At 44.0% G+C, this 25375-nt stretch overlaps 1 protein-coding gene across 1 annotated transcript in view; it reads left to right on the top strand.

The window, feature by feature from the left end:
- The window catches only part of LOC126272081 (cartilage oligomeric matrix protein), a 388004-nt gene that overhangs the window by 140339 nt on the left and 222290 nt on the right, over window positions 1-25375 (top strand). The window contains exon 2 of the mRNA XM_049974643.1: window positions 23341-23511. Coding sequence (XP_049830600.1) covers window positions 23341-23511 — 171 coding nt within the window. The remainder of the gene's footprint in view (window positions 1-23340; window positions 23512-25375) is intronic.

The following is a 25375-nucleotide window of genomic DNA, read 5'->3' as shown; positions in this document are numbered from 1 at the left end:
AAAAGGAAGTTGCTACTCACCATATAGCGTAGATGCTCAGTTGCAGATAAGTACAGCAAAAGGACTGCCACAAATATAGCTTTCGGCCAGTAAGGCCTTCGTCGAAAATAGACGACAGACACATACATACACTCACGCAAACGCAACTCACATACACGACTGCAGTCTCAGGCAACTGAAACCAAATTATTTTTAACGGCTCTTTTTTTGAAGTCTTTTATTTCAGCTCAACAGATATTTCTTGACAATTTATTTTCGATTAGTAATTTGTTTTAATATTATGACTCAAACTCAAGATCCAGAGCTTTACTAACGAATTTCGAAAAACAGCAAGTATTTTCTAACACAGCACAGTTATATTCGCTAAATAAACTTTTCTAACAATTTCTAGTTTTATTCGACAATTTTACACATAACCTGCACATTCACTGGAACAAACAATTAGCACCTGTGTCAGAGTTCTAATAGTTCACCAACGAGTGATCATCACGTTTCAGAGATGAACAAAGGTATCAAGTATTACAGAATTAATGTCTTCTGATAATTAGACAGACTCTGTGACGTAGATACGAGAGAGAGGGAAATGCGAACAGTGAGCGGAAGAGTGGAACAAGGGGGCAAGTTGGCTAACCTGTTTCGTAGGCTGTAGGCAGCACATCAACGCGGAACTACAGATTGCTGACCGCCAGTTCTTCTTTAATAATGAAGAGAATTTGTACCTCCCTCATGATTAACATCACGAGCTGTATATCTGAGATGCTTACTATTCCTAGGGTACGTGCGCTCTCGTTCAAGACAGGCGCAAAACACGAGAAACATTGTGGTGGACACTTCATGTGTAGCCCCTCCAGAAAGCTATGAAAAGAAAGGACGGGCGTTCGTAAGTAAAAATTTTGTATCAGGTGAAGTAAGGAGGGGGCATGAGGGTCACGATTCACTCCCATCTCATAGAAAATTGTAGAACGTTTATATATTTCCAGATATCGATTTTTAGATTTCACAAATAACTTTCGGACAACAAAGTAGCATGAAAACTGTCTTGAAAATGACAATAAAATTCAGAAATCTCTATATGTTAATAAATTCAATTTTCCCGTCATGTTTTTTCTGTGCGTATGTGAAGGCTATTCTGGGCAACCACTGTGCTAATTCAGATACAAGTTTCAGTAACTGCTGGACTGATACACGAGGAAGGCTTGTGTATATGATTTATAAATATTTTGTGCAAGTTGACTGAATGGGTAGACAACATAAGGTTTTCCGGTGTTGGTGTTAATTATAAACTAAGTGGTAGAAAAGTAAAAAAAAAAGTCCATAAAAGAGATGGAAAGATAATGTATGGAAACGGAACAGGCTCCAACCCTATTCCAGAAAGTGCGGAAGATCAGTTGACTAGGCAAAAGGCCTTGTCTTTTGCGTTATGCCGGTAGCTAAACCTTGTTTAGAATATGAGATCGACATGTCGAGGGAGAACCTCTTAGAGGGCGCTGATTAACCATCCTTCTCGGCTACTATCACCTACCTACCCACTAACATGCGAGGATTTTCCTGCTGACACAAAGTAACCATTTCGCGGAAAGTGCGGCATCCGTCCCTCGTTTTTCTGCAGCCTGTGTTCCAGCTAAGGCAGACCACTTCCTCATCCGTTGCCCACTTCACTTGTGACGGAAGCGGGCGAAGCCACATACAGTACAGGGCGTGGCCCCACCGTGCAGGCCGTTTTAACTATCAGGCGTCGCCGGTCTCTTACTCAAGACAAGTTCCGGTTCTTCAGGGTTCAAGTCGAGACCTAGTGTATGGATTGCCTTCTTTTTCGTACCGGGAATTAAGACAGAAATACCCGCGAGGATGATAAACTATGGAAAAAAGTAATTGCTACTTTCAAACATGGTGGTGGTGGTGGTGGTTAGTGTTTAACGTCCCGTCGACAACGAGGTTATTAGAGACGGAGCGCAAGCTCGGGTTAGGGAAGGATTGGGAAGGAAATCGGCCGTGCACTTTCAAAGGAACCATCCCGGCATTTGCCTGAAACGATTTAGGGAAATCACGGAAAACCTAAATCAGGATGGCCGGAGACGGGATTGAACCGTCGTCCTCCCGAATGCGAGTCCAGTGTGCTAACCACTGCTCGGTTTTTCAAACATGGATTATTCGATATGTTGATCTAAATTTCCGTTACAATCACAAATGTTGTTAGTTATTTCCGTATTCTGTGGACTATATTTGCCGCAATTAGCTATCATGTGAAATGTGTCAGTAGGTTGTAGTTTAAATTTTCTCCTTGAAAACATGGCTACATGTTGTCCAATTACGTAACTTTATTTTTATTTTCATCTTAATCAGTGAGAAAATTTGATAAATGTAGCCGATGCTTATATTTAGGCGTGCGATCTGAGGCGTCTTGTCACGGTTCGCGCGGCTCCCCTCGTCGGAAGTTCGAGTCCTCCCTCGGGCATGTGTGTGTGTGTGTGTGTCGTCCTTAGCGCAAGTTGGTTTAAGTTAGATTAAGTAGTGCGGAAGCTTGGGGACCGATGACCTCAGCAGTTTGGTCCCACAGTTCTTACCACAAATTTCTAAATTTGCATTATACGAGGTACTTATAATATATATTAAGAAATTTATTTATAATATAAAAATAATTGTTAAGCTGAAAAGTTGTAGTTTGTTTTATAAATGTCATTAATTACCAACATCATTAATTCACGAGGGAGGTGTGAAATATTTTAACGGTTGTATGCTGCATCCCGTAAGTTCAACATATTGGAAGACATTTTTGCTCCAGATATTGTATTTTTGAATGCTGCTGTTGCACGAAAGTCTCTGTGGCACTCAAGTAGATGAATTGGTTGTTGTAGGACGAATTTTTCTGGTCTGGATCTTATGGAACGTTATGCCGTCGAAGATTTGTTCCACAACGAGCATTACATCCGGCAGTATGGCCGAGAGGTTTTAAATCAGCCTACGAACACACAATGCTAGCATTATTTTCAGAATTGATTGCTTCTTCACAAAAAATTGTTGAGAGAGAAAATATATTCAAAGGCTGCTTTTATTGTGCCTAATTTTTTTAAACGTTATCTTCGTGAGGTTCGAGGACGGACACCAGATTGTAAGCTTATGGCATATTTCTATGTAAATAATATTTCGTTTCTGTGTACAGAATTGCCCCCAAATTTATGTCATATCGCGTTAATGAGTGCAACTAAAGCCTTTTGATGCTTTTATCAAAACAAAAAAGAAAAAAAAGTCTACGCAGATCAAATGTTATTGAATTCGACTTTTTCCTCTGTAATAAGTGGTTTCCATTGCAAATTTGAAGAATATGCACATTCAGGAATTTTGAACAATCAGTTTCACATATTTTCTTTTCCCTCTGCACTATTGTTACTGACTATGTAATACCCTTAATTGACTCAACTACGGTAATTTTTTATCAATGAAATGCTTTGCAAAGAGTGACTCAATATTTTTCTGATTTTCACTTTTTGTTCCCTTTGTTGTTACATTTCTAGAGTGGTTGATTATCATGCTTTCATCACCAGTAATTGTCCAAATGGCTCTGAGCACTATGCGACTTAACTTCTGAGGTCATCAGTCCCCTAGAACTTAGAACTACTAAAACCTAACTAACCTAAGGACATCACACACATCCATGCCCGAGGCAGGATTCGAACCTGCGACCGCAGAGGTCGCGCGGTTCCAGATTGAAGCGCCTAGAACCGCTCGGCCACTCCGGCCGGCACCAGTAATGAGAACTATTTTCGCTTCTTCAGTTTAAGAGGAAAGACTATTGATACATATGAAAAACATGACCGCTCCCAATACTGAACTCTATGGAACTCTGGTACTAATTTGTTTCTACTCAGAGAAAATAATTCCTCATAAAAACTGTATGAGTTATCTAACTGAACCTTTTACGACCTGATGAAGAAGTCTTCTCGGGCTATCGGCCGAGTCAAGGCATCGTTCTGTGACTTTGCCATCCTGTCTGTTAAATATTAAGTGAATTACTTTCTCATTATACCTCGAAAACCATAAACTTTAAGTTCCTCGACAACTGGAGAGGAGAAGATTAGTGTTTGACGTCCCGTCGACAACGAGGTCATTACAGAAGGCGCACAAGCTCGGATTAGGGAAGGATGAGGAAGGAAACCGGCCGTGACCTTTCAAAGGAACCATCCCGGCATTTGCCTGAAGTAATCTAGGGAATCACGGAAAACCTAAATCGGGAACGCCGGACTCGGGATTGAATCGTCGTCCTCCCGCATGCGAATCCACTGTGCTAACCACTGCGCCACCTCGCTCGGTCCTTCGACAAGATTTCTGTGTTTTACACAGTTCAGTGGTTTAGAAGAATCACAAAAAACTCCATTAGGTGAATTTTGACGTTCGTATGTTTTAATACGCTGTCGGAGAAGTGGTAAATGCCATACTCAGTGGAGAGACCATTTTGAGATTCAAAATGTGACTAGCGTATATGTTCATTGTTACGTAAATTATCTTTGTGTACCTTAAGCAGTAAATTAATAGTGAAGCAGGGTGATAATAATTAATATATGTCCTAATAGACTTCTTAATGAGCAGTTTAACACTGCCACTGGTGGTTTTGAAATGTACCTTCCGGAAGTAATATCAGACGAATATGCTTTATCAGGACTTAAGCTTTTAATTATTTTTATATTTTTCCTGAAAGAAATTGCAGAATCTCAAATAGATTGATTGTTGGACTGTATCAGGCTATAAGCTGTAGGAGACAGATTCCTTCAGAGATTGCTACTTACTCTGAAGAAATCCCGTAGAACTCTACATACTACCTCACCAAGTAAGTGTGGACGCAAAGACGTTTTTTCCAGCCACAGCACTGGCGATCTGAGTACTCACTACCTGATGCTGATAAGCAGATCGCTCGCAAGTCACTTAAAGATCCCATTTCTATGAGTGTTGGACTAAGACAAACGCTCCTTGCAGGCTTAATTTGAGGAAGACATCTGGAGCACAGCGTTGTACAATATGTGAAAGCTGGTCGAAGTGAATCGAGGCGTCTGAGACTGGTGCCGTAGCAGGATGCACTGGCAAGGTAAGGAATGTGGGGGTTCTCCGCAAAATCGGCGAGGATAATAATAAGTGGAAAAGATTGACAAGAAGAAGGAAGAGGGTGGAAGAACATGTTTTAAGACATATGGGTGAAATCTGGGTTTGCAGGAAAGAGCGGATCAGGTTGTGGAAAGGGGTCAAGGTCAATTACTGTTAGTTATACAAGAACACACACCACTTTAATCCTCAAACAAATGCACAGTTTTCTCTTTAAAACAACAAAGACCAGTTCACGTCCGAGGACCCAAGTAACGTCCCCAGAATAAGTTTAAGTGATTGCCTTTAAAACACCAGGATTTAGAGTAACGCCTGAAGGCCTTACTTAAGTAAAATTATAATATCTTCTCGGCTAAAGGCCGAAATAATATTTCATAGCAGCTAAGGGAACTCTTTAAAAGCCAAGCATTTACAAATTCCGGCTAAAGGAAAATTCAAGTTAATTCTTCGGCTGAAAGCCCAATTAAAAAAATTTTCTTTGCATAATAAAAGAGAGACGTTAAAGATAAGATTTTACACAATACAACAGAAAAACATCTTAAGAAAACTTGAAGTATCTGGTCGGCTGAAGGCCCAAACAATTACTCAAGCCGGCCGCGGTGGTCTCGCGGTTCTAGGCGCGCAGTCCGGAACCGTGCGACTGCTACGGTCGCAGGTTCGAATCCTGCCTCGGGCATGGGTGTGTGTGATGTCCTTAGGTTAGTTAGGTTTAAGTACTTCTAAGTTCTATGGGACTAATGACCACAGCAGTTAAGTCCCACAGTGCTCCGAGCCATTTGAACCAATTACTCAAGAATAATTAAAGACAACTTTAAGATAAACATTTACAGAACACGGCTAAAAGCCGCTTCAAGAATTCAAGGTATTTAAAGAGAAACCTTACAAACAAAGATTTCCATATTAAAGCCATAGATTCTGAAACAAACGCGGCTGAAGGCCTAAATACAGAGCAAAAAAGAATTTGAAATGAAACACGGCTGAAGGCCTAATCTAAGTTGTTATGAAGTTCGGCTGAAGGCCATATACTAAACATAAAACAGACGATATCAATTCACGGCTGAAGTCCTGGTACAGTACCTGCAACCAGATAAAACGACAATCACAAACAATAAACAGTGGTGTTCAGAAGTGTTTCAAGGGTCGGCCTGGGGAGGAAACTCTAACATCAATTTAGGTGAGACAGGCAGCCAAGCGTAAAACAAAAAAATCTGGTTGCAGCCCGTTCTAGGTACGGATGAAGAACCAACCAACTCAATCAATTCCCTCTGTCGCAACCGACCAACTGTCTACTCCAGTAAGCAAAAAAAAAATGGCTCTGAGCACTATGGGACTCAACTGCTGTGGTCATTAGTCCCCTAGAACTTAGAATTACTTAAACCTAACTAACCTAAGGACATCACACACATCCATGCCCGAGGCAGGATTCGAACCTGCGACCGTAGCAGTCGCACGGTTCCGGACTGCGCGCCTAGAACCGCGAGACCACCGCGGCCGGCTCCAGTAAGCAGAAAGCATCCATCTGCTCAGTGGTAATCACAGAAGCTACACACAGTTCCACGTAAATACACACTTGCACAAGAACTCGACCAATCGTAAAAACAACCACTGTGGAACAACAAGGACGAATCAATTCGACACACAGAGTGTCTCCACAAGCGATCGGCGACCAAATACACGCCGTCCGATGAGACGACTGACCGAACGACCAACTCTGGTCATTCCCACTCAAGCTACGTGTGTCGGGAACGGTCGGGCGAGTCTTGGCTGTCCGAAACTGACTGCAGCTCCAACCCGACTAAACCCAATGTCCGTTCGGAATTCGGAGACACGGCAACCCGGGCACACTGGCTCGGATCCAACCACGCAGAGGTAACTCTTTTTCATTGGCCAAGACATATCTGCATAAGGAAGGAACCGACCCACGTCTGGCTAGATGACCAACTGACGCGGCTCAGAAACGGTCAAAAGACCAAATACACGTCGCCCGATGAGACGACCAACCGAACGACCAACCAACGGTCGTCCCGCTCCAATCTCCTTCCGTCTTACGGTTCATGTGTGTCGCCAGAGGTCGGCGAGCACTGGCTGTCCGCACCTCACTGGCGCTCCGTCCCCGATTCCTGCGTCGTACACCACTGAGCTCCCGTACCCGACGACCCGGAAATACTAGTGGTCGCTCCAGAGATGGTACGACAGTGCACCTATCCATAAGCGCTGCTGCTGCCACTCACGGCCAAGCAAACAAGAAGCCTAGTGGCGCCAGTAAATCGAATTAAAAGAAAAAACGAGGCGACAGAACCACCAAACCAAGATGACGAGCAATAAATGGCATGACTACAAGCCGCGCGTGGCTAAATGGGAATAACTTCCATAGTACTGGGGCGAACTGTAGAGGGTAAAAATTGTAGCGGGTGACCGAGATTCGAATTCATCTAATACATAACTGAAGAGATTGGCACAGGCTAGGAATACGTGGCGAACCGCATCAAACTAGTGAGATGATTCATTAAAAAAAATGGGGAGGGCGGCGAGCTTGAGCATCCAACGACTGACAACACATGCATCTCATGACTTGGCCTCTTAGTACAGTCGTGGAAGCTACTGTCATGCTTCCATCTGACCTGTCGTCTGGTACATTGCAATTTGTAATTGTAGTGTCAGATCGCTTCATATTGCCATCCCTAGGTAATTAAATGACGTGACAGGTTCTACAAGGTTACCGCTAACGATGTAACCCGATGTAGGCGTTTTATTTATTTATTTTTGTACTCATTAAGTTAAATTTTACCTCTTTGCATGAGACATGGAAAATCAGACGTAAATAACGCGAGACGGGTTATGAATCATCGGTGTTTCCAGAGTCCACGCTGGTAGCTCGGAGCTGCTCATAGATCACGCACGCCGCTGTTATTGAAACTCCCTCGCCACTCGCAAATGATTCACGGCGCGAGGTATCTGTGGGCCCCGACGGCGGCCTGTTCCGTTAGCTGACTGCTGGACAAGAGTTCTGTAGTGTGGGGAGGGGACTGTTGCCAGCCCACTGGTCGCTCGCATCTTTATGGGCACTTCGCGGGTTGCGCCGTATTCCGGTTTGTCGTGGAGAGGTCCTTATCCGACGCCCTCTTCTCCAGTGTATCACACTCAACACAAAACGACTTCATCATACCGTTGTTTGCGGGCGGCTTTGTTTCACGGCTTATTTATCGGCACACCAGTTCGAGGTTACCGGGAGAAGTCATGGCGACTGGCCAAGACACTGTTCGTACGCGACTTCTCGCTCTCGTCTGTCCAGTCACGCGATCATCACCAAGGTCTACCTCACCTCTCTCTCTCTCTCTCTCTCTCTCTCTCTCTCTCTCTCCCTCCTCTTCTCTTCCCTCTCTCCTGTCTCTCTAAATAGGCTGGCGGAAGTTCACATTATGTCTAGACCCAACTGTGAGATGACTTTTCTTTGCCATCGTGTAGTCATAATACGATTTCGGGCGTGGACCCATGGACATCATGGACCTCCCCTCCAAACAACATTTTACTAAAAGACTTTATACTTTCTAAGACAAGAACATAAGGCACCGCGGAGTAACTGAAATCTGTAGATGTGATTCAGAGATAAACAAATGATTACAATTTCAGAAGAATTGAACGAGAAAGGGCTTTACAAATTGAGTAAGGCAATTACGCGTTGGTCCACCTCTGGCCTTTATGCAAGCAGTTATTCGGCTTGGCTCTGATTGATAGAGTTGTTCGATGTCCTACTGAGAGATATCGTACGAAATTCTGTCCAACCGCCGCGCTAGATCTTCGAAATAACGAGCTGGGTGCAGGGACTGTTCGTAATGCTCCAAACGTTTTCGACAGGGGAGAGATCCGGCGACTTTTCTGGCCAAGGTAGCTCTTGACAGGCATGACAGGCATGAGAACAAGCAACAGAAACTGTCGCAGTGTGCAGACAGGTATTGTCTTGCAGAAATGAAAGCCTAGGATGGTTTCCCATCGCCGTCTGGGGCGCCTCCAGACACGCGTTTGCTGGTCATCAGGTCTCAGTTGTCTCAGTTCGAAGCGGGACTCGTCACTGAAGACAATTCTGCTCCTGTGAATGAGATTCCAGATCCAAGACGTGTCCGGTGACGCCTCCAGACATCACTGCGATACCAGCCTGATTGTCGCCCGCTATACGGCCTGACAGCCAGCAGTGGTTGTCTCCGGCGCCCTTTCTTTTCATAGCAGGACCCTTTTGGTTGTCACCCACGGAACCTTTACAGCACAGCGCTACGAGTCGATATCTTACCCTCTGTTTTGTTGCCTTTAACTGCAAGCCAACCTGCACTTACATTTGAACAAGATAATTCCTGCCCACACACGACGAGAGCTTCTATTGCTTGCCTTCGTGCTTGCCAAACCCGATCTAGGCCACCAAGGTCGTAAGATCTCTCCACAACTGAGAACGTTTGGAGCACTCTGGGCAGGGCCCTCCTATCAGTTCGGGATTTTCACGATGTAACGCACCAATTGGGCACAATCTGGAACGATAACCGTCAGGAGGACAATGAAGAACTCTGTCAAACAGTACCAAGCCAAGTAACTGTTTGTATAAGTGCCAGAGGTGGACCAACGTGGTATTGGCTGCTCAGTTTGTAAAGACGTTCCTTTCGAATAAATCATACAATTTTCTGAAACTGTTATCATTTGTTTGTGTGTACACATACATAACATCTATCGATTTCCGTCCCATTCCTGTTATTCCTTCATGCTGTGTCTTTTTTGTCTTAAGGCGTAGTTTTACTTGTATTAATTTCCATTTTTTCAGCTAATTTTTGGAAAGCGAAGTAGCTTGGAAACTAAGTGTCAAAACTGGCAGAAATTCCAAAAAAAAATTGCAAGCTTCGTTTAATGAACCATACTCTTGGGTTGCTCCCCGGATAGCCCATGTGGATTGGTTCGTGGTCTCACTGGACGCAGGAAAAAATCACAGGCAGGAAAAGGCGTTTATTCACATCCTGACCGTACCTGCTGTCGGCAATAGATCCGAAACGGTCCACGAGTACACATGCAGACCCGGAGGACCACACCAATTTGAAGGGGAAGGAGAATTCACTAGGAAAATAAAATGGCAGAAGCCGGAAACGACACAAAGATACAGTATTTCCTCGCTTACATTCTCGCTTAGCCGTAGTGTGTAAACCTGTATTCCCAGTGCTACTGCTAAGCCGAAAACTGATAACGCTGCGTGCATATTGTCATTTCATTCCGTTTAAATGATAAAGGTGTGATACTTTGTTACTGTTATAGTTCTTAAGTCAATTGCGTCGCACAAGCATTTCTCAAATGCGAGGGATGTTCAATAAGTAACGCAAAACTTTTTTTTGTGAAGGCAATTTGTTTTATTCAGGATTCCAAAACACCATACGATTCCCCACTGTTTTGGCTACAAAACAGTATTTTACAACGTAACCTCCGTTCAATACGACGTCTTACGCCACCTTACTAGAAGGACACGTATGGCCGGATGGTAGCACTACACTGGTCGGCGTCGGAGCCATCTTCCTGCTGCATGAATAACCTCCCCACCATGCGCGTACTGCTTCCTGCGAAGTGAATCCTTCGTTGGGCTAAACAGGTGGAAAGTTCGAGGTCCGGCTGTAGGGTGGATGAGAAAAAACAGTCCAATATTCTGAGTTCCTTTCGGGAGCGCAAACTTGTGTGAGGCCAGTTGTGGAGCGAGGTGTTTGGTTGTGATCCGTCGACCACCTCGAATGACAGTGTCTCCACACTGAGTGTTTGAACGCTCCAACATTGCAGGAGTCAAAGCTGTGTGCTGCCGGCCGGCCAGCACGCTGGAGATTGGACAGGCTTGCGCCCAACGACTCACCGTGCTTTTGTTCACTTTCCGGTCACCGTAGGCATTCTGCAAGCGCAATGCTCTAATTTTCCGCCAAGAGAAACTCAATGACAAGTCTCTGCTTGAAACGCACCTCCGATACAGATGCCATTTTGAAGGCTACGTATTGGGCTGCCACCTGACGGAACTTCGTGAAACTACAGGGGTCGAAGCGAGAATATTCCCAAAGCCCCACAACAGATTCTGCATTGTTTCAAACGAAATTGGCCGAAAAAAAAATTGTTGCCTTACTTATTGAACGCTCCTCGTATCTGGAAAAATGCTTTTCTCTGACTTGCACTTTCTTGGAAAACATGGTATGTAGCACTGATGTAAACAAATTATTATTGTTATTACTATTATTATTATCGTGATTAATGTGTAAGAGCATTTTATATATTTTATTGTTATTGTTATTCAAATCTCATGTATCGATGCAATCGTTATAAGGGCTATCATAGGAAGAATGGTCAGTATCCAGAGATATGAAAGGAGAGGTGCAAATGAATGATCATCCAAAGCAAAAAAATCCAGTAAACATGTTCTGTACAATGCGTACTTTATGAGCTACGAGCGCTGATTCAATAGAACACATGTGTTTCACACAAGCGAAGATGAACAAATGCCGATAGTCCTTAAAGTACGCATCTTAGATCCCGTATTCGATAGAATTTTTTGCTTCGAATGATCGTTCCCGTGATGTCCCTGAATGTTGACCTTTCCTCCTAAGACATAGTACGTTTAGCGGAGGAGGTCAAAAAGACAGTGGACCTGCCCCTTCCCTACCACCAGAATCGCCCCCTGGATCACGTTTGTGTGATTTCAGGTGTAACTCGCAATGGAGACCTCTGTGAAGAATGAACGTCGAAAGTGACCTTATACTTGTATTGCCGTTGCTGATGTGGAAATGAAGGTAAAATATACTGAAACGCATTGTCTTCTACAATACTGCGGGACCACCTTCAACTGCAGCTACCCACTGCAGTTTGTCTTGTGGAAGTAAAGCTCATCGTAGTAGCGACAAACTTATTCACACGAAACTAGAGAAATTTGGAAATATCTGCCATACTATCCGTCGCAAAATAAACAAAACGTCCAGATAGGACGTACCAACATTTTTTTTTTTTACCAGTGCCTTTTCCTGTCAATATTTTGGACCAATCTCAGAGCTAGAAAAGTTCATTTCATTCGGCTTTATCAGTCTGCTGAACAGTCGTTTCATACGAAAAAGATCGGACGCTTCGTTTCCGATAAAAAGTGCTTTACGATAGGTCTGAAGAACTTTGTATAAAAAAAAAAGCTGTTTATGGTAACTACGACGCTTCAGAATATAGGAAAACTACAAACAGCTGCTTTGTAGGACGCCTGGTGAGGGGTCAGTTTTCTGTGATTAGGGTTCAGGGCAGCCGCAATCTGTCGGTGACCCACGTGTCGGTAGGGCGGTGCCTGGGCGACGTATCTCGTTCGTACCACCCCTCGCAACAAGACTGGGGCCACAGGGACACATGCGACAGGAAGCGCCATAAATCACACTCCGAGTCTGCATCATGAGGCCTCGAACAGATCAGCTGTCGCCCAGTAATCGCGGGGTCACGGCCCATCTGCGGCTGGTGGTTGGCGAGCAATTTGCCTCCATCGACACCGCTCGGGCTACTGCTTGTGCAAACACACAACCCAAGCGAACGGCCGCTCAGTTGACCTACATTGAGACATCACGTAATAATATTTCAGTATTCACCTTGAGGTAAAAGATCACTTTCTGTGTCAGCTTTTGCTTCAATAAATGTATAGTTTCCGAAGAAACATTCTTTCTTTTTCACTGCGGTGACATTAAACATCGTAAATGGCTTCTCTTTATTTCTCTCGAACAACTAAAATCGACATATGAGTTTTCTGGGTATGGCACCGCGTCGTAATGTATAAAACTACTGTTGGAGAAAAGCCAACGATTCGGTCACGGTTGCAGCGGTCTTCTTCTGTTACTGACCGAATAGGCGAACACCTTCCTGGCTAGGGGTGCAGCCTGTCTTCTATAGTGGTCGCAGGATCCAGGACGTGCTGGGCTCCACTAAGGACAAGGTGGATGCATTACACACTGCAGACGTGTACAAGGTGGAATGCGAATGTGGAGAGGCATACATCGGCGAGACTGTCAGGCCAATAGCAACGCGCATTCGGGAACACGTGCGCTATATTCGTCTAGGGCAACACAACAAATCTACAGTGGCAGAACATCAGCAAGACTGCGGAAAAGAAATAAAATCCAGCGCAGCCTGTGTGTTGACTAATTAGCCGGTTATGACGATACCCAAAACAAGAGAGGCAATCGAAATACTTAAACATCCTAATGATATAAATAGAGAGGATGGACTGAGGCTTGCCCCATCTTGGTTGCCAGCAATCAGAACCCAACAGACCGCACTGCCAACACGAGGCACGAGTACTACGTGCGAGTAACTGACGCCGCGCGGCCGACGTCCAGCAGCTGGTAAACGGGAGCAACTTCTCATTCGACGGTGACCACCAATCATGGTACATAACACAAGAGCCAATAGACAACAGAGGTCACGTTCTCCCTCCTCCGCAATAACCTATGAAAATAAAGCTCCATCTCCTTCTTCCTTAAGTGACCAATGAAACGAACTACACTCCTGGAAATTGAAATAAGAACACCGTGAATTCATTGTCCCAGGAAGGGGAAACTTTATTGACACATTCATGGGGTCAGATACAACACATGATCACACTGACAGAACCACAGGCACATAGACACAGGCAACAGAGCATGCACAATGTCGCCACTAGTTCCCTTGCCGGTCTAGGAATGGTAGAACGATGGGTTCGATGACGGTTTGGATGTACCGTGCACTATTCAGTGTCCCCTCGACGATCACCAGAGGTGTACGGCCAGTGTAGGAGATCGCTCCCCACACCATGATGCCGGGTGTTGGCCCTGTGTGCCTCGGTCGTATGCAGTCCTGATTGTGGCGCTCACCTGCACGGCGCCAAACACGCATACGACCATCATTGGCACCAAGGCAGAAGCGACTCTCATCGCTGAAGACGACACGTCTCCATTCGTCCCTCCATTCACGCCTGTCGCGACACCACTGGAGGCGGGCTGCACGATATTGGGGCGTGAGCGGAAGACGGCCTAACGGTGTGCGGGACCGTAACCCAGCTTCATGGACACGGTTGCGAATGGTCCTCGCCGATACCCCAGGTGCAACAGTGTCCCTAATTTGCTGGGAAGTGGCGGTGCGGTCCCCTACGGCACTGCGTAGGATCCTACGGTCTTGGCGTGCATCCGTGCGTCGCTGCGGTCCGGTCCCAGGTCGACGGGCACGTGCACCTTCCGCCGACCACTGGCGACAACATCGATGTACTGTGGAGACCTCACGCCCCACGCGCTGAGCAATTCGGCGGTACGTCCACCCGGCCTCCCGCATGCCCACTATACGCCCTCGCTCAAAGTCCGTCAACTGCACATACGGTTCACGTCCACGCTGTCGCGGCATGCTACCAGTGTTAAAGACTGCGATGGAGCTCCGTATGCCACGGCAAACTGGCTGACACTGACGGCGGCGGTGCACAAATGCTGCGCAGCTAGCGCCATTCGACGGCCAACACCGCGGTTCCTGGTGTGTCCGCTGTGCCGTGCGTGTGATCATTGCTTGTACAGCCCTCTCGCAGTGTCCGGAGCAAGTATGGTGGGTCTGACACACCGGTGTCAATGTGTTCTTTTTTTCATTTCCAGGAGTGTATCTTCTAAAATTATGACGTAAAGGCGTGCGCAGTTCAAATGGTTCTGAGCACTATGGGACTTAACACGTGTGGTCATCAGTCCCCTAGAACTTAGAACTACTTAAACCTAACCAACCCAAGAACATCACACACATCCATGCCCGAGGCAGGATTCGAATCTGCGACCGTAGCGGTCACGCGGTTCCAGACTGAAGCGCCTAGAACCGCACGGCCACACCGGCCAAGGGTTTGCGCAGTGAACAGTAACAACAAAATATAAGAAACACTGCATAGCCAGAAAGCACCATTAGACCGATAAGAAGGCGGTTGCAACAGTGGCCGAAACGTTGGTTTTTCTCCAGAAGCAGTAGTTTTATACATTACGCGGAACCATACCAAAAAACGTTTATGTCGACTGACTCTGTTACGTGAGAATACATAGGATAGATTTTTGGGATTATATCCAGAATCGCTTAACAAAATATAGACCTAATTTCATACAGATTATGCTGGCTATTTAACTGTCTGTCATCTGCAGTACAGCTGATATTTGGGTACTGTTTGTCAATATCTACGGTATTTTCCTTTCAAAGAACTAAACACTGAGGCGTAAAATGAGGCTATTTGTGTTTCTGTTTCTTAACGCTTTGTTAACGTCTCTAATTTATTATTCAATTCAGAGGCATACATGTAGGATTCTATATATTTAGTTTCTGGAAAGGAAATAGGAGGAATTTATACGTATACACAGAAACAAAATTGAAGTTGAACCATCTTTGCCCAGAAATGGACAACTGCTGCATCATTTCCTTGTATCTTGATCAACTCGTCCTCCTTGCAAGAATGAAGGCAACGTAAACACTGACACAGATGTTTCGTTGATTGTGATTCTACTCATTGACACCGTGTTGGTCCTTTTGAGTATTCGTATTTATACAGACTGTCCCTACATTTGCCACCGCCCTTTCGTAACCTGTTCAGTGATCTCCATGTGGTCCAGTCCAAGCTGTATCCGGCTAGTAACCACTCTGCTGAATTTACTTCTACTTAGAGATGATTTATTTTAGCTGCCCACAGTTTATCCCTCATTTTCATGGCTGATGTGTTTAGTGAAAATGATGACTTTAAAAAAGCTTTTCCTAAGACGTCAACCATGGTCTTGAAGAAGTACGTTCATGCAGTGGGTACAACTCGTTTTCTTCGATTTTCTTATTTCGGTATTTGCGGCTGCTACCCGAAGAATTACAGGACGAGCAAAGAGTGTAACACAGCACAGTTTATTAGTAGGAGGCGGTTTCCGATATCCAGTAATCAGTCTTGTTGTTTCATTTAGCGCTACGACTACTTCTTTCTTTTGGGAGGATTTATGCCACACTGGACAGCCATATCCACCAACCTAGAGACAAAGTGCCATAGCCGAAGTACGGACCGTCTGCGGTGTAACAGCCTAAATGCTACCAACAAGTTTCCAGATGAATGTCGTTTATCTTACTGCTTCCATTAATTATGTTTATAATTTGTTTAGGGTAATTCAGAACAATTTAGATAAAAGATTCGCATAATGTAGTGTATAGAAAAACAAACCCGGTGCCGGCACATTGCCTGCTCCTCTCGAACAACACCAAGTGATCGCCGAGCTTAACGTTTCCACACGACGGACTAATCACCGTCAACACCGTCACATATTCTCGCTCCATTAGACACTGCAGGTAGGTTCGGCATTTAATCCTCAACGATGGCACAAATTCTTTTGATTAGAAACTTGACACCGCCATTTTCACTCCCGAGCTACAAACGGGAGCCTTCCAACTGCTACAGGAATCTGCATCCTCTGGCCTACTGAAAGGCAGATCGCTCTGCAAAGAACTCGGATACAGGATTAAAAACTGTGCGCAACGGATCTGACGATAGTCCCGGTAAATAAGTCCAGGGGGTTGGACTTGACAAAAATCATTGAAGGTGTACTGCTGGGAAAAAGGGGTTGACTAACCACTGAATTAAAATATTGGGCCAAATGAATCTACGTTTATTGTAACCATTCTGTGTGCATATGTCAAACGTGACACTAACATGAATCTTAATTGGGTACACGACAAAAGCAACAGTTAATTAGGACAAATAAACGAAATAAAAGAAGTATTTTTCAACTTGGAAAAGTTCTTGGAAAAGGAATCAGGGACTTCAGAAATAATTAATATACTAACAACTTAAGAGCGGCAAACATTGCCTCTGGTGATTACATAGTGACTGTAAGGAATGGAGACAAAACACACATGCAACTGCTCCCGCTCGCCTGATCGTGTATGAGCCCAGATGAGTTTGATTGACGAAAAATGCATCTTCACTGCTACGTAAGCAGCTGAGGCCACCAGCTAATCTCACCATAATCGGCGTGTAGAGACGTGAGCCACGTACCGTCCCAGTGGCTACCACCGCCACTCGTCAAACAGCACAAAGGTTTGCCTCTCAGAGCGAAAGTTTCGCTCACTTCTGCATCTCATGCCTGAAACCTCTAAATTTCCAGTCTTAACTCGGATCGAGTCTACTCTTCGAAATCTTAGCACCAAGTCTTCACCTCCGAGTCTCCTGTCCTTGCTCTGAGCAGTGTCAGCGACACAGATCACACAAATCTCCAAATGAAAAAAGAGCGCCAAATTCTGGCCACTGAGGTAATCGTTAAGGCACTATCTGTTCTCCCACCAAAGAACCATTACAAAAAGTTCTCTAATCAGCCAGCTTCCCACCAACGCCAGTTCTAGAATGTTCTACCTAGCTATCCTACATCATAAGTTTCTTTTTTAGTGCGCCAATCTCTTCTTTTCCAGCGTGTAAGTGTCCAGAAAGTCTGCTCCTAGTCTCCAACTCTAGAGTATTTTTTGAAAACGCCCAATAAGAACACTTCCCACCTTTTGCTGAATAAATCTTCATACCACCATGGATCGCATCACGTTGACGCAACCTGCTTTCTCCGGGAGACCGAACACGCAGTAAACATAGCTGAATATCTTCGCTTCCCTCGGTGCAGCAGGAAACAGGAATGTGTTAAAACTGTTTCCCATTCCACCTGCTTTCCGAGAAGTCAATGGGCTGAGCACAGTGCTCTATGCGAAGCGAGCTTTGACTGACCTTGGCCTTGGTTCTAAAACGGCCATTGACTTACTGCAGACCACTCTCTCCACTTATCATCGCTTTTTTTGCGGGACCCATGCGGCGTGCACAGTCTTCCTACAGCTCATGGTAACAAATTTGCGAGTCCACCAGAAAGGCGTTCAGCAGAAAAATGCTGGTCGGCAACTCCCCAGATCAAGGCTCACAAGTGAAATTCACAGTTCCGCGTGAACAAGTTCCCAATCACAATAGAGAACTGTTCCGCGTGCCCAAGTTCTCAGTCAGAATAGAGAAGGTGTTTTCTTTCTTTTTAGTCATCAGCCCTCTGACTGGTTGGACGCGTCCCGTCACGAATTACTCTCCTGTACCAACCTCTTCATCTCAGAGTAGCACTTGCAACCCGCGTTCTCTAATATTTGCTGGATGTTCAATCTCTGTCTCTATCTATGGTTTTTACCCTCTACAGCTCCCTCTAGTGCCGTGGAAGTTATTCACTGATGTCTTAAAGTAAGTCATATCATTTGGTTCCTTCTTCTTGTCAGTGTTTTCCATATATTCTTTCCTCTCCGATTCTGCGCAGAATCTCCTCATTCCTTAACTTATCACTCCGCCTAATTTTCAACATTAATCTGTAGCGCCACATCTGAAATGCTTAGATTCTCTTCTTTTCCAGTTTTCCCCCAGTCCAAGTTTCACTACCGTACAATGCTGTGCTCCAAACATACATCCTCACACATTTCTCGCTCAAATTAAGGCGTACGTTTGATACTAGTAGACTTCTCTTCGCCAGGAATGCCCCTTTTGCCAATTCCAGTCTGCTTTTGATTCCTTGCTCCGTCTGTCATTGGTTATTTTCCTGCTTACGCAGCAGAATTCCTTAACTTCATCTATTTCGTGACCATCAATCCTAATGTTAAGTTTCTCGCTGTTCTCATTTCTGCTCCCCCTCAATACTTTGTTCTTAAGACTGCTCTCAATCCGTATTCTGTACTCTGTTCATTCCGTTCAGCAGATCCTGTAATTCTCTTTCACATTCACTCACGATAGCAATGTTTTCGGTGATTGTCATAATTTTTATCCTTTCTCCTTCAATTTCAATTCCACTTTTGAACCTTTCTTTTATTTACATCATTGCTTCTTCGACGTACAGATTGAACAGTAAGGGCGAAGAACTACATCTCTGTCTTACACCTTTTTTAATACGAGCACCTCGTTCTTGGTTTTCCACTCTAATTATTCCTTCTTGGTCCTTGTACATCTTGTTTCTTACCCATCTGTCCATGTAGCTTACCCCCGCTTTCCTCAGAATTTCGCACATCTTAAACCATTTCACATTGTCGAACACTAGGTGGACAAATCCTGTTAACGTGTCTTGACTTTTCTTTAGTCTTGCTTTCAGCAACATCCGTGACGCTAGAAGTGCCTCTCTTGTGCCTTTACCTATCCTAAAGGCAACTGATCGTCATCTAACACATCCGCAATTACGTTGTCCATGCTTCTTTATATTACGTTTGTGAGCAGCTTGAATGCATGAGCTTTTAAGCTGATTGTCCTATAATTTTCGCACGTATCAATTCTTGTAGTTTCGGAATTGTGTGAATGATAGTTTTTCAAAAGTTAGATGGTGTATCGGCAGACTAATTCATTCTACACACGAACGAGGGTAGTCGTTTTCTTGCCACTTCTCCCGATGATTTTAGAAATTTTGATGGGATGTTATCTATCCCTCCTGCCTTATTTGACCTAAGGTCTTCCAAAGCACTTTTAAATTCTGATTCTAATACTTGATGCCCTATCTCTTCTATATCGACTCCTGTTTCTCCTTCTATTACATCAGGAAAGTCTTCCGTGCATAGAGGTCTTCAGTGTACTCTTTCCACCTCTCTGCCCTCTCCTTTGCATTTAATAGCGGAATTCCTATTACAATCTTAATGTTACCAACCTTGTTTTTAATTTTACCAAAGATTGTTTTGACTTTTCTGTATCCTGAGTCAGTAGTTACGATAGTCATTTCTTTTCCAATTTCTCCACATTTTTCATGCAGCCATTTTGCCGTAGCTACCCTGCACTACCATTTCATTTCGTTTCTAAGCGACTTGTATTTCTGTACTCCTGAATTTCCCTGAACATCTTTGTACTCCCTTCTTTCATCGATCAACTGAACTATTTTTTCTGTTATCCATGGTTTCTTCGCAGTTACCTTCTTTGTGCCTATATTTTCCCTTCCGAATTTTGTGATTGTCCTTTTTAGAGATATCCAATCCTCTTCAACTGAAATGCCTATTGAGCTATTCCTTATCGCAGTATCTACAGCCGTCTTAGGTTAGAGGGTCTCAGGAAACAACAGAAAGGGCCTCCATCTAAAAGGGGGCAGGTAAAACACAGTAAGGTAGTTGTAGAAACGATCAGTATTGTAGTTGTAAATTTCCTGAGACCCTGTAACCTAAAAGACCGCCCAGTCCCTTCCACACAGCCTCTGCTACCCGTGTAGCCGCTTCGTGTGCGTAGTGGACTCCTGACCCATTAAGCGGAACCTGGAAACCCACCACCTTGTGGCGCAAGTCAAGGAATCTGCAGCCTACACGGTCACAGAACCGCCTGAGCCTCTGATTCAGACCCACCACTCGGCTCTGCACCAAAGGACCACAGTCGGTTCTGTCGACGATGCTGCAGATGGTGAGCTCTGCCTTAGTCCCGGAAGCAAGACTAGCAGCTTTACCATTCCGCTAGCCGCCCGAAACCAGAGAGAATCTCCTTCGATCCAAAGGGACACACATCATTGGTACCGACATGGGATACCACCTGCACTTGGCTGCACTCTGTACACTTCATGGTATCCGGAAGCACCCTTTCCACATCCGGAATGACTCCCCCCGGTATGCACACGGAGTACACACTGGCTTCCTTCCCCTCCTTGGCAGCCATTACGAGCTTAACGTTGGAGCTCCCAACTACCAACAAACCCTCCCTCTGTGAATTCCCAGACCTTGCGGGGCGTAAAGCTTCCTCTGGAACAGGGTGGACGACTGCATCCGGCTCAGAGACTTCGTCAGCCACAGATAACGCCCGAAACCTGTTCGTCAAACGAACCGGGGAAGCCCTACGCTCGGCTCCACGTAAAGTCTTTCGCTGCCTGCCAGAGTTATTGGGAAAAATTGTGAGAAAGTGTTGTGGATATGCAGATGTGAGCGCATTCGATCCAGTCATGATAATTGCAGATATCAAAGAAATCCAAAGTGTCTTCTCATATTTCCCGCATAGACTGGCTGCTGAATAATTTGAATTATTTAAAATTTTATTTAAATTTGAATTACATATTTTATCAAAGTGTCTTTCCCATACTCGGCGAATGCACCAACAGGGAGATATCGAACTGCAGTTTGAGTAAATTACAAGCACTATGGATTGCCGTAGCTTACCTTTCTATCATGTACTATATGTCCAATGCATCATTACAGTAATGGGCAACGTACCTTGTGATTTGTTTGTTGAGGGCCACCACGAATTCCGCTTCCTTGCCAACAGATTCATACCTCCGTCTTCCACTACATTTTTTACCCTCTACTCCTCCATCTAGTACCGTGGAAATTGTTCTCTGGTGTCTTAACACACGTCTCGCCAGCCTGTCCCTTCTTGTCAATGTTTTTTGTGCCCCATTCTTTGCCTTATCAGTTCGTGTAATTTTCAACACCTTTCTGTAGCAGCATACCTCAAATGTTTCGATTCCATTCTTTTACGGTTTCCCACTGTCCAAATTTCACTTTTGTACAACGCTGTGCGCCAAACGTACATCCTCATAAAACTTCATCGTTAAATTAAAGCCATCGTTTGATACTAGTAGCCTTCTTTTGCCAGGAATGCTTTCTTTACGTGTGCTGGTCTGCTTTTTATGTCCTTCTGGCTGTGTCTGTCGTGTGTTATTTTTGCTTCCAAGGTAGCACAATTTCTTCACTTCATATACTTCGTGGCCTCCAATTTTGATAGTAAGTTTCTCACTAATGCGGTATATGCTACTTCTCATTATTTTATCTTTCTTCAATTTACTCTCAATCTATTTTCCATACCTTTTAGACTGTACTTCATACATCACAGAAACGGTAAATGGTGAAAATGGCGACCACAGACCTGACGATGCCATGCAAAAACTGTGACTGGTGTAGATCTCTGACTGATATTGATTGAAAGATCTTTATTTGAAAGTGTAATTCATGCCCAAATGTAACCTCTGACTACAATCTCAAGCGAAGTATTACTGAATATTGTTCGTCAGTCTGGAACCCATACCAACTTTGATAGAAGTCGTGGATAAATCAATAGAAGAACTTGCCAATTCACCATGAGTTCCTTTGGCCGACGCGAAAGTTTCACAGAAATGCTAATTACTACCAGTGGAAGACGTCATATGACGACATTCGGCTCACATATATTCTGGCAGGATGTGAGGTGACACATGTAATCACACACCCAAATGAGACGTGCCTTGTTGCTTCAAGTTATCAGTTTGTCTAGCGGCTACAGTGTGATCCAGTGTAAATCATAAAAAGCTACGCTCCACCATGACAGACCATGAAGGCCCAACAGTGCCGACCGACCGCCGTGTCCTCCTCAGCCCACAGGCGTCACTGGATGCGGATATGGAGGGGCATGTGGTCAGCACACCGCTCTCCCGGCCGTATGTTAGTTTACCAGACCGGAGACCCTACTTCTCGACCAAGTAGCTCCTCAATTTGTCTCACAAGGGCTGAGTGCACCCCGCTTGCCAACAGCTCTCGGCAGACCGGATGGTCACCCATCCAAGTGCTAGCACAGCCCGACAGCGCGTAACTTCAGTGCTCTGACGGGAACCAGCGTTCCACTGCGTCATGGTCGTTGTCAGTGGAAGTCAGCCTGGGCTGTATGTGCTTTGAATAACACTATAAGAGTATGGATCTGTCGATAAATAAATAATTTCATCACAATTTCTTATTGTTATACCGTAGTCTACACTTCATATGCAAGTGATGCGCTTATTGTAGTGAAGTTATAATTGGCCATACCTTCTTTGAATAACGTACACCGTATTTGTGATAGGCGCGTGGATGTATCGATAAATAAATGTTCTTTTCATCATTAGTTGTTACACCTGACCAAGAATGTAACACAATGATTTTTCCTTTCCGCAGAAACATATTTACATGTTTCGTTGTAGCTTTGAAAGTGTTTGATGGAAGACTAGTAAAATAATGACGTGACAAGAATGAAATACATTGCAGACTTCTAGTCTACCAGGTTAGCTGGTTGCGCTACTGCAACTCTTCGACAGCTGCAGCTTCCGTAAAGAGAATTTATGGCAAACGCTTGACAGGATCATCGTATTAAAGCATATGCATATGAAGGATGAGCAAAATCGGTGACCTGCTGTTTGCTGGCTTTCCTTACAAGCGGTGCTGTTGGTCGTACCATGGCTGGGGTGGTGGTGGACGACTCTGCGACTGCCTTTGTGTGTCTCCCGACCTAACGATAAGCGTGCTTTGGTGTTACAGAGGCGACGCGACAGCTGACGGAGGTCGTGAAGAGCGACAACCTGGTGATCAGCCTGAAGCACATACGCCCCCGCAAGAGATCGCGCGGTTCCATCGAGACGCTGCTAGCAGTGGACTTCCCAGGCTCCATGCAGAAGTTCGTGCTGCTGCTCGACCGCCGGGCCAAGCGCGGTGAGTACCTTTTTTCTCACTCAGTGTACCACACGTCTCTCTCCAGCTCTTCTACAGTCTCTGGGAACCATTTGCTGCACCCCTGTGTTGAAAGCTTTACAGTATCGTGTAAAAGGCGTAGAGAGTGGCGTCTGGGAGGCGTCGTTGTGTGCATGGAATTGATTTACAGTTGATGTAATTGCAGTTTGTCCAGCTGCCTGGAAGAAATGGCGTTTTTCTTTATTCAAGAAAGCTCTACTTTCTTACCTTCAAGCATATACATTTGATGGCAATACCCATCGTACTGACTGTATGTGTACAGGTATTTCCATCTGCCCAAATATAGTCAGCACAAAAGTCCATCATGGTATTGTGCATTGTTGTCCATGTTGTCATCGTGACTGCATTATTTCCTTAAAACAAGAAAACATACTGCCTTCAGTAACTATTCGTGATTTTTATTTCAATGTGCTATGCATTTAGAACCCTGAGGGATAATCTTCAGGTGCTTGCCATCAGTTCATGTCAATTTTTAAAAGCAGATTATAACCTTTTACTGCACATCTCCACCAATAAAGAGAGGGTTATATCTAACATGATTTTATTTTATTTCTGACGAATATGATGCTCAGCTTTGTTGAACAGTAATCTTAATTTTGATGAATCAGGTTATCTATCTAACCAAAACTGTGAATAAAATGTGAAATAAGATTAATTCATATAAATTCACTTGAAATCAACTTCACATTAGACCCTACACTTTACTTTGCGACACTGTGTGCCATAAACGAGAGCCGTCTTGCTACACCACAGCTAGCTCACAACTGCTCTTACTCCCATCATCTTTGTACGCCACTCGCTCCTTTGCGCATTGTTGGCGTCAGCGATGCTGTATACGAACATGTTAAGGGTACTGTTCCGGTAAATATTCGTACCAAAATTAAAACTTTAACTTTTAATATTCTAAATTTAGTGGCAACACAAAATTTGTATTGAAAGTTAAGAAGAAGAGAAAAAGAAAAAAAAATTCAAAAATTAAATAAAAATTTCTGTTAATAAAACTCATAAGATAATTACCCTTAATGAAACAATAATTAGTGTCACAGATGAGTATCAGTTCGTATGAACGTGTTTCATACAAAGTGCAATGAAAATATTAATGATCCTTATTGTTAATATCATTGACTAATTATTCAATAATGACATGTGTATGCACTGCTACAGCATTAATTCTCATCAGAGGTGATACTAGAAATTATGAGAACAACTCATTTTCAGAAGACGAAAAAACAGTAAAATAACGTTAATTACAGTAAAATTTGCATTCTTGTAACTATTACTTATGTCTCTCACATGGGGCATATGGTTTGTACATTATTACTGCGTTTGTCCGCCATAGCTAACCCATGTGTCATCAAAGTACAAAAGCATGCTTATGAATGAAATTAGTAATTTAAAAAATAATAGACGATTTGTTCAAACCTATATTTCACTACAAAATCATTTGTCTTAATTAACAAATTATCAAAAGAAGAACAAGTAACAAACGGTGCTGTAACTATATGTAATTGGCAATACTCATTTTGTATTGATCCATTAAAGTTCACGGTTTACCGCATACACTATAAAGAAATTAAAAGGGTATGAGAATTAACACTGTTTACGTAAATGAGGGTAGATACAGATAAAAATGATTCAAGTAAACAGATGTCAGAATTGAGTAAAATATTGACGTAACAACATTAGCATATGCCTACTGAACAAGTGTAGAGGCTGTGTATATGCTAGATTTATAATAAATGCATTGTTGCAAATAAGTAAGTACAAACACGTATGATTGTTACCTACGGTACTACAACACCTCAAAGAAAATTTTACACTACCA

Source organism: Schistocerca gregaria, chromosome 5 (assembly GCF_023897955.1).
Source record: "Schistocerca gregaria isolate iqSchGreg1 chromosome 5, iqSchGreg1.2, whole genome shotgun sequence".
Lineage (NCBI taxonomy): Eukaryota > Metazoa > Arthropoda > Insecta > Orthoptera > Acrididae > Schistocerca > Schistocerca gregaria.
This window is presented reverse-complemented; position numbering and strand designations above follow the sequence as displayed.